Source organism: Papio anubis, chromosome 20 (assembly GCF_008728515.1).
Source record: "Papio anubis isolate 15944 chromosome 20, Panubis1.0, whole genome shotgun sequence".
Classification (NCBI taxonomy): Eukaryota; Metazoa; Chordata; class Mammalia; order Primates; family Cercopithecidae; genus Papio; species Papio anubis.
The window spans coordinates 34241414-34250931 of record NC_044995.1 but is presented as its reverse complement, the minus strand read 5'-3'; the positions used below and the strand labels follow the sequence as shown (position 1 = coordinate 34250931).

The window sequence follows — 9518 nt, the reverse complement described above, 5'->3', positions numbered from 1 at the left end:
CCCCAAATAAAAACGGCATTCCAGCGCTTACTCAATATTCGTGCTGCAACATCGCTAGGAGAAAAACATATAATTTGTATTCCAGTTTTACAGATGAGAACCCTCAGGTATCTGGCTGGAGACCTCCGTAACACACCTCCCCGGAGGACGAGGCCAAGAGTGTGAAGCATCGGCATCTCATCGTAAACACCGCAGCCACCCGAGGTCCAGTTCAATGCTTAGGCATCTTGCAGGCGGCGCGCGCCCCCGCCCCTAGTTGCAGCCGGGACTGGCGGAGTGACTACAACTCCCGGCGTGCCGCGCGCGCCGACGCTCCGTTACGGTCGTGATGGAACAGGTGGTGCTTGCCTCGTTGCCTTCTGGGAAACGAAGTCTCGCTGTGAAGCGAGGACGAGCTTTGAGTAGTAGGTGGATCCGTAGCCAATGAAGACGCGGGTCGCGTTGAGTGCGGGGCAGAGAAGCCAATGGGCGTGCGGCATTGAGAGGGCGGGTCTTCCGGTAATGAAGGCCTGGTGAACGGCTGCGCGAAAGAGGGTACTTCCTTTTGCTGGTGGCTGGTAGAGCGGAGAGGACGCCATGAAGGCTTCTGGCACAGTAAGGCGAGCGCGACGCAGCAGGGGCCAAGAGATGGGGCACGGGCCCCATCGGGGGTCTGCAGAGGTGGCGTGGGTCGGGTTGGTGGCGCGCGCTCCTGTCGGTCCTGCTTGGCCGCGCGCCGCGTTCTCTTGTTGCAGTCAACATGGCGGCCATCGTGGGCGCCGCGTGGAGAGAGCGATGCGTGGCCTGGGCCAGCTCAGGGATCGCGGTGGCCCAAGGACCCCGGGTCTTCTTCCGGGGAATAAGTCGCGCAGTGTGGAGGCCCGAGCCCCGGCACCTCGTCAAGCCGCCAAGTTTCTGTTTTCTTGTCTGCAATGTGGACGTGGCGGTGGAGCAGTAGTATTTTCTTTTTCCCAGAATGGCTGTGAGAAGCAGATGAAAATTGCTGACAATGAGCCGAAACGGGGAGCGTGAGGCTTAACGCCGTGACACATACTGGATAGAACCAAACGGCGTTATGGCGCAGAGATAGAACCCGGACTCCCATGGAGTGGGTGTGTTATGTCCAGATCTCCAGCCTCAGTTTCCTTGCTGTTAAAGGGGCGGGCCCCATTGCCAGGGGCAAATGCCAGAGGCTACCAGGGCAGGAGAGTCTCAGAGCTGGTGGCGGGGCACAGGAAGACGAGAGGATGCCCCGGGCCCCAGATGCTTCCTGAACGTGTGGTGCCGAGGCCGGTGGGTCAGGTTCACAGTAAAAGTAGGAACTGAGTCTGCGATAATTTGTGACTATTTTTCATTGATACTAGTGAAAAGCTGACGAGTCAGTTACAGAGGTGGTTTCTTTATGCCATATCACAGAGCCTGGGCTTGACCAAAGATTCTCACCTCTGCATCTGTAAACCAGGAGCCTTCCCTGGGCCAAACGTTTGGATTGCAGTTGGGAAAAGGAGGCAGCCGCAGCTCGCATGGCGACAGTGCAGGGATCCCAGGACTGGGGAGAGACCTGAGGTCTTGTCCTAGTTCTGCCTGGAATGGGCTGTGAGATCCCATACTGGTCACTGCCTGTGGGCCTCGGGGTGAAAGAAGATGTTGGCTGGATGTTATTAGGTGCAGAGTGGCTGTTTGACGGGGACTGCAAAGCAGTTCAGGACTGCAGCATGAAGAAGGGAGACTGTGGATCTAACTAAGCCTCAGCTTTCCTGGTCTGAAACCCTTAGCCCAGGCAAAGGAGAAACAGGCAACTTAATCCTCCCTGGAGACCTCTCTCTCCTCAGTTCATTTTGTGGATAAAGCTGTGTTGGGGAGTGTGACCCACAGTCACCAGGAATCCACATGGAGGCCCTGGGGTGGCCCTGCCTCCTGCTGCCCGAATCTGTGGTCATCAGTTGCAGGCAAGGGAGTGAGGTGAATCTCCACAGTTACCGGGTATGCTGGCCTTAACCTCAGTCCTGTTTCCTTTCAGCTACGAGAGTACAAGGTGGTGGGTCGCTGTCTGCCCACCCCCAAATGCCACACACCACCCCTCTACCGCATGCGAATCTTTGCGCCTAATCATGTCGTCGCCAAGTCCCGCTTCTGGTACTTCGTATCTCAGTTAAAGAAGATGAAGAAGTCTTCAGGGGAGATTGTCTACTGTGGGCAGGTATGGGGAGGCTGGGGCCATGTGGGTCTGGAGTGGATTTGCGCCTCATGGGGCATAATGCATCTCAAGAATTAATCAGACATGGACCGGGCACGGTGGCTCACGCCTGTAATGCCAGCACATCAGACATCAGAGCCACGGGTCGTGTTTCTCTCTGGGTCATGGGACTGGAGCAGAGCTTATGTGCCATTTCCCTGACTAGAAAGCCAGGGATGCAGGGAGGGGGTGGGTGGCATGGTGGGATACCTTGGTTGGTGCTGTCTTCTCTGGGCCCTGTTTTATCAAGTGAGGAGAGGCTATGGCTATCCGGTCAGTGGTGGTAGCTAACTTGACCCAGACAGGTCCCAGGAGACCTGAGTTCAGGGACTGCATCTGGGGTGGGTTGGTCTCCGTGGAGGAAGCCTGGACTTCAGGCTGTTGGCATGGAAAGTTCCCTTACCTGGCAGGCTCCCCAAGGGTTCCTGAAGGTGGATGGGGCTGGGAAACTGAGGCACAACAGTCTGGCCATAGAGTAAGCCTAGAGGCTGGGGTGTGCTTTAGAGGCCGAGGGTTCAGTGAGGATGGGGCTAGGGCGGATCTGGCTCACCTCTCCCTGTGGCCTCTCCTCGGCAGGTGTTTGAGAAGTCCCCACTGCGGGTGAAGAACTTCGGAATCTGGTTGCGCTATGACTCCCGGAGCGGCACCCACAACATGTACCGGGAATACCGGGACCTGACCACTGCGGGCGCTGTCACCCAGTGCTGTAAGCTGTGCTTCCCGCCTCTGGTTTTAGATGCTCCTTGATTCCCTCACACTGAGGCAGGGCAAATGCCAAAGGCTACCAGGGCAGGAGAGACTCAGAGCTGGTGGCGGGGCACAGGAAGACGAGAGGATGCCCTGGGCCCCAGATGCCCTTTTCTGAGAGCCCTACCAGGCTCAGTTGTAAATCACATCGCATCCGGAAACTCCCATTTTGGGTCTGCACCTTGTTTAGACTGGGGTCCGCTTCACCACTGTCTTCTGGGACCCACTTATAACCGAGTTCAACCCCTGCCCACTGTTAAGAGCTGTCACTTTTTCCTTGGCTCACCCACCAGGGTCTGTGAGACCCCCACGCCTCCCTGATTGCACCTAAACCCAAGAATCACTGTTTCTTATAGCGGTGGTTTAAACAGAGGTGCAAACAGCAAGCGGATCTCGTCGCCTTTGGGGGGCTGTGGCTGTGCCCCTCAAAGTGAATTTGGAGGTTCTACAACTCTAGTGGCCAGTGCCTGCTGGGACCCAGGCCTTGGGCTATCTCGCTTCCTCCCTACCACCTTCCCGTGAGCCCTGAGCCCTCAGGCAGTTGCCGTGACCAACAGGATGTGCCAGGTCATTGGGCAGGCACTGAGCAGGAGGTTTGCTGAATGCCCAGAGCCCAGGCAACACCGTTACACTGCTCCTCCTCCTTTCCACAGACCGAGACATGGGTGCCCGGCACCGCGCCCGGGCCCACTCCATTCAGATCATGAAGGTGGAGGAGATCGCGGCCAGCAAGTGCCGTCGGCCGGCTGTCAAGCAGTTCCATGTAAGTGCCCTGGGGGACTCCCCTGGAGGGAAGTACCTGCTCTGACGCAGGAGCCCAGCGGGGGGCGGCTACGCCTCGGTGACCCCACAGGGATGGGGTGTTAAGAGACTTCTAACCTCCTCAACCTGCCTCCCCTCCTCACAGGACTCCAAGATCAAGTTCCCGCTGCCCCACCGGGTCCTGCGCCGTCAGCACAAGCCACGCTTCACCACCAAGAGGCCCAACACCTTCTTTTAGGTGCAGGGCTTTCGCCTGGGTATGCCCCAAATAAACTCAGGAATGCCCTGGTGCTCACCGCATGTTTTCTTTGCACACACTGCAGAGCTCAAAGGGATGCTATGAGAGGCCGGCCCAGTCACCTCCTGGGGCGCAGCTGAGCTGCTGTTTCTGTGTCCTAGGAGGGGTTTTCAGTGCAAACAAACCCTCGCATTCTCCTCTCCTGGAGTGGGCCCTCCAGGAGCCCCCACCCCTGAGCTCCCTCTTGCTTGGTCAGTTCTTAGCCCTGCTCATCCCTGGGCTATTAGCTTCAGGGGTACTGTCTGTCCTGGGCCCCTAAATCTGTCCCAACTGCCTTGTCAGACACAGGCCTCTGAGGCTTCCCTCCTGAGTCTGGACCAGGGAGAGTCTCCCTAGATAGTGGGATTGGGGGTCGCTCCCTGGGGATTCTCCTAAGTCCCCAAAGTTCTCAGAGTAGACACAAGAGGGCACCCAAGGGGCGCGCTCTGCTGCTTGGAGGCTGTTTTTCTCTTTGGCTGGTTGGGGGCCTCTTAGATGACACCCTAATCTTGCCCAAGGAGGTCAAGGACTCACCACAGGTACTTGTCTCCAGGAAACCGCTTCAGGCCTGGAAAATTCCAGGCATGACACTAATCCCATCCTGGCTGAGTCCGTCTTGTCAGGTGGAGGCTAAGCTGGCGTTGGAGAAGCTTGAGACACAGCCAAGAGCTCAGGCCCCCACCCATCCTTTGTTGTGTGACCTTGGGCAACCCTGTTCTGGGCCAGTCTTGATCTGGGACTTGCCGTCTTGATCTGAACATCAGGTTCCGCACTGATGTGGGAGGTGCTGCTGTGCAGTTGCTGCGGGCAGCCTGTGGGGCCCTCCTTTGTCCCAGGGAGCGCAGGATCAGGAGAAAGCCAGGACTTAGATAGCAGTTATGGCTTTTTGAAAGAGGGTCTTGCTCTGTCATCCTGACTAGAGTGCAGTGGAGAGATCATGGCCCACTGTAGCCTTGACCTCCTGGGCTCAAGTGATCCTCCTGCCTCAGCCTCCAAGTAGCTGGGACTAGAGGGGCACCACCACACTCAGGGCAAGGGCAGTCTTCCACATGTGGAGTTGCCGTGTGGTTTCCAGGAAACCAGGCCTTTTTCAGCCTCACCTGAGAGGCGCCCAGAGCCTGGGCAGGGCCAGCACACAAGCAACCATATGAGTAAGACCCAGGCCTGGGGACAGCCCTGCAGACCATAGAACCCTGTGGGTCCCCAACAACTGGTTCCTTCCCACGTTAGGGTCTTTGTACTTGCCTGGAATACCACGGATTCCCCCAGGCTGGCCTCACTGGAGTTTGTGAAACTGTTCATGGGTTCCTGGGACTGGGCTATATTTGATTTCTATCCCCCACTAGTTCTGAGGGCAGGGGCCATGTGTGTCACCCAGTGTATCCAGGAGGGACTCAACTTTCCTATGGTATCTTTTTTTATTTTGTAAAAGTTCTTTACATATGCGGGCAAAAGCTTGGAGAAAATCATGTTTTTCCAGAATTACTTTTGTTTTTGAGATGGACTCTCGCCGTGTTCCCCAGGCTGGAGTGCAGTGGCACGGTCTCGGCTCACTGCAATCTCTGCCTCCCAGGTTCAAGGGATTCTCCGGCCTCAGCCTCCAGAGTAGCTAGAATTACAGGTGCCTACCACCATGCCTGACTAATTTTTTGTATTTTTAGCACAGATGGGGTTTCACCATGTGGGCCAGGCTAGTCTGGAACTCCTGACCTTGTGATCCACCCGCCACGGCCTCCAAAGTGTTGGGATTACAGGCATGAGCCACCCTGCCTGGCCCAGGATATCTTTTGATGTTCCTCAGAGTATATTGGGTGGCGGGGAGGTGATAACTGGAAATTTCAAAATTTTGCCTGAATTTCATCTTTTGTGGTTTCTAGTACAAACTCTCCTTTCTTCGTAAGGGAATCTTCATACTTAAGTGCCACCCAGAAAAGAAAATACATTTTGTGGTCTCCATAGCAGTGGCCAGGTGTGGCTTGTGACTCAGCAGTTTGGAAGGCTGAGGTAGGAGGATCACTTGAGGCCAGGAGTTTGAGACCAGACTGGTAGACTTGCGAGACCCTGTCTTTACCAAGTAACATTAGCTGGCTGTAGTGCACACCTGTAGTCCCAGCTACTTGGGGGGGCCTGAGGTATGAGAACCACTTGAGCCTGGAGGTTGAGGCTGCAGTGAACCACCATCGTGCCACTGTACTCCAGCCTGGCAACAGGGCGAGACCAAACAAAACAAAAATACAGCAGTGATGGGCCATTTCCAAGAAAGAACGTGTCTGGCTGGTGTGTGGGCATGATGGCCAGTGCTCCAGCAGTCATTTTGGACCATGAAGAAGCAACACAGGAGCAGCGAGGGAGAAGGACCTCGGGTACCTGACCCTGTGCAATGCTGCCCCCCTCCCTAAGGCTTGACCCTTCTACCCCCTTGATTAGCACACGGGGAGGAAACATGAGTCCTGCTTAGGCTGTAATGGAGCTGCTCTGTTAGATGTGACCTTATCTTGAGCTGGGCCTGAAGCAGGGTGTGGCACTGTGAACTCAGGCCATAAGTGCCTGGAAGTCCCTGCCCACTCTGAGCCATTTCTTCCTGTATACAGTGAGGGCGGTGATCCCTCTAGGCTGCGGGGCAGGCGAGGTGATAATGAGTGAGTTGGAGGATGAGAGATCAGGAGAGTGGAAGGCTCAGGGCCCCACCAAAGCTCACTGCACACCTGCGTCTCCACCTCAGTCCCCTCCCTGTGCCTTGGAGCCCCTCCAGGGCTTCAACCACGTGGCAGCAGCCTGGGAACCAGTTGGGAGAGCTCTGCCCCAACCAGCTGAGACATGGAGGCCAATCCCATTGTTGAGGAGCCATTGACAGGATGAATGCACTTACAGAACACCAACCTGCCATCTACTCAGCCTGTGGGTAAATGTGCCCAGAAGCTCCTCTACCACCGAATTCGCCCACCCCCAGTGAATCACCATCCTTCCATTCAGTCACATTCCTCCACCATCCTACCAGCTACCTGTCCATCCATTCGTCCACTCAATCCACCCACCCCATTCATTCATCCATCCATCCACCCATCCACTCACCCATGCATTCATCCATCCATCCATCCACCCATCTACCCACCCACCCATCCATCCATCCACCTACCCACCCACTCATCCATCCATCCATTCACCCATCCACCCACCAGTCCACACATAAATATATCTATCCATGCATTCATCCATCCATCCATTTACCCACCCACCCATCTGTCATATCCAGTCCTCTACCCAAACTCCACGCACCCACCCTCACCCCACACACACCATCCTTCCATTCAGTCACATTCCTCCACCATCCTACCAGCTACCTGTCCATCCATTTGCCCACCCATCCACCCACCCACGCATTCATCCATCCATCCATCTACCCACCCACCCATTCATCCATCCACCCATTCACCCATCCATCCATCCATCCACCAACCTGTCCGTCCAACCATCCACCCCATCCTCCATCCAACTATCCACCATTCACTCCATTCCCACCTCCATGCAACCACCCATCAGTCCATACATACATACATCTATCCTTCCATTCATCCATCCATCCATTTACCCATCCACCCATCTGTCATATCCAATCCTCTACCCAAACTCCACGCGCCCGCCCTCACCCCACACACACCATCCCTTTGTTGCAGCCTCAATCGTCCTTGAGCCCCTACTTTGTGCAGGGGCGTGTGTTAATTCCGGTGTGGGTGCTTGAAGGAATAGACAGCCCCTGGTTCTTTCTCAGGAGGGAAAAGAGAGTCACAATCCCATGCAGAGGCTGGGTGTGGTGGTGGTGCGCCCGTAGGCCCAGCTACTTGGGAGTCCGAGGCAGGAGGATCACGTGAGCCCAGAAGATTGAGGTTGCAGTGAGCCATAACCTCCACTGCACTCCAGCCTGGGCAACAGAGTGAGCCCTTGCCTCAGAAAAACAAATACAAAAATAAACAAGAACTGCTCCTGGCTGTTGAGGAGAGGAGGTACAACACCAACCAGAGCGAAAGCCCTGGGGCTGGGCAGCAATGGGTCATTTCGCGTGGGTGTGAGTGGGGCCGATAAGGCAGAGGCTGGCCAGGGAGAGCCTGGATGTCTGCTGGGGTCTGGAGCAGGACAGGTCCTACCCAGGCTCATCCAGTTAACCCAAGGATAAGCAAGGGCAGGAATCCAGGAACTCCTCCCACCTCCTCAGGTGCCGAGGCGCTCCTGGGTCTTATTCCTGGGCTTGTCAAGGTGCCAGGTGTCACCTCGGTAGGGCTGTGATCCGTGGGGGAGCGACATTCAAAGCCTCCCCTCCCTGACCCGCCCTGCACCTCTGCTCCTGAGTCAGAACCAATGGGGACAAGGGCAGTGCCAAAGCAGGACAGACGAGTAGGGACCCCAAGAGACCCCAGCCCCAGTTCCTGCAACCAAGAGAGATTATGTAAGAATCACAGAATCTAAGACTCACAGTTGGGTATCAGGACTTAGAATTAGGGAATTTTTTTTTTTTTTTTTTTTTTTTTTGAGATAGAGTTTCACTCTTGCTGCCCAGGCTGGAGTGCAATGGCACGATCTCGGCTCACTGCAACCTCTGCCTCTCAGGTTCAAGCGATTCTCCTACTTCAACCTTCCGAGTAGCTGGGATCACACGTGCCCGCCAGCATGCCTGGTTAGTTTTTTGTGTTTTTAGTAGACATCATGTTGGCCAGGATTGGCTTGAACGCCTGACCTCAGGTGATCCACCTGCCTGGGTCTCCCAAAGTGTTGGGATTACAAGCGTGAATCACCGTGGCCATTTGAATTATGGAATCTTACAGACAGCAGCAGCAACAAGGAAAAATAGTTTGCATTTATTTATTTTTTTAGAGACAGGGTCTCCCTCTGTCGCCCAGGCTAAAGTGCAGTGGCGCAATCACCGTTCACTGCAGCCTCAACCTCCCCAGCTCAAGCAATCCTTCTGCTTAAGCCTCCTAAGTAGCTGGGACCACAGGGGCACACCACCAAACTCAGCTAATTTTTAAAAATTTTTGGCTGGGCACAGTGGCTCACACCTGTAATCCTAGCACTTTGGGAGGCAGAGTGGGGTGGATCACGTGAGGTCAGGAGTTCGAGACCAGCCTAGCCAACATGGTGAAACCCCTTCTCTACTAAAAATACTATATATATATATAGAGAGAGAGAGAGTACCATTGGGGTCTCACTATATTGCCCAGGCTGGTCTCCAACTCCTAGCCTCCAGCCTTCTTCCTGGCTTGGCCTCCCAAAGTGCTGAGATTACAGGCATGAGCCACTGAAACTGGCCTTTTTGCACTTGTTGAGTGCAGAGTTGAAGTTCAAGGACAGATTCTGGCTCCCCATGGCGTGGGTTCAAGTCCCACTGTGGCTCCTAGCTCGCAGAAGGAGAATTGATATCCAGGGCCACCCAGCAGGTCATGCTGCAGTCACAGCAGCTCACAACTTCTCACCCCAACCCCTGCTGCATCTCCCAGGGAACCAAGAGGCCCGGTACAGCTCCCC

The 9518-nt window shown here is 55.3% G+C and overlaps 1 protein-coding gene and 1 non-coding gene across 3 annotated transcripts; both read left to right on the top strand.

Annotated features, from left to right (window-relative positions):
- Positions 1-475: 475 nt before the first annotated feature.
- RPL18A (ribosomal protein L18a) lies at positions 476-4015 on the top strand. Of its 2 annotated transcripts, none has more exons than XM_009193847.3 (5): positions 476-594; positions 2000-2179; positions 2792-2921; positions 3616-3725; positions 3870-4015. In XM_009193847.3, the coding sequence occupies exons 1-5, from the start codon at positions 577-579 to the stop codon at positions 3960-3962; spliced, it is 531 nt and encodes a 176-aa protein (XP_009192111.1). In that variant the 5' UTR covers positions 476-576; the 3' UTR covers positions 3963-4015. The 2 variants fall into 2 exon arrangements, with proteins under 2 accessions (XP_009192111.1, XP_021786576.1); XM_021930884.1 differs by lacking the exon at positions 476-594 and adding an exon at positions 956-1091.
- LOC116271777 lies at positions 3283-3415 on the top strand. The gene has a single exon (XR_004180527.1). It is a non-coding gene; the product is annotated as a small nucleolar RNA SNORA68 (small nucleolar RNA).
- Positions 4016-9518: the final 5503 nt, after the last annotated feature.

Excerpts from the sequence above, each read along its gene's own strand:
- RPL18A (XM_009193847.3), top strand. Across the intron at positions 2,922-3,615 it reads GGGCGCTGTCACCCAGTGCT|ACCGAGACATGGGTGCCCGG; the intron begins GTAAGCTGTGCT and ends TCCTTTCCACAG. Across the intron at positions 3,726-3,869 it reads CGGCTGTCAAGCAGTTCCAT|GACTCCAAGATCAAGTTCCC; the intron begins GTAAGTGCCCTG and ends CCCTCCTCACAG.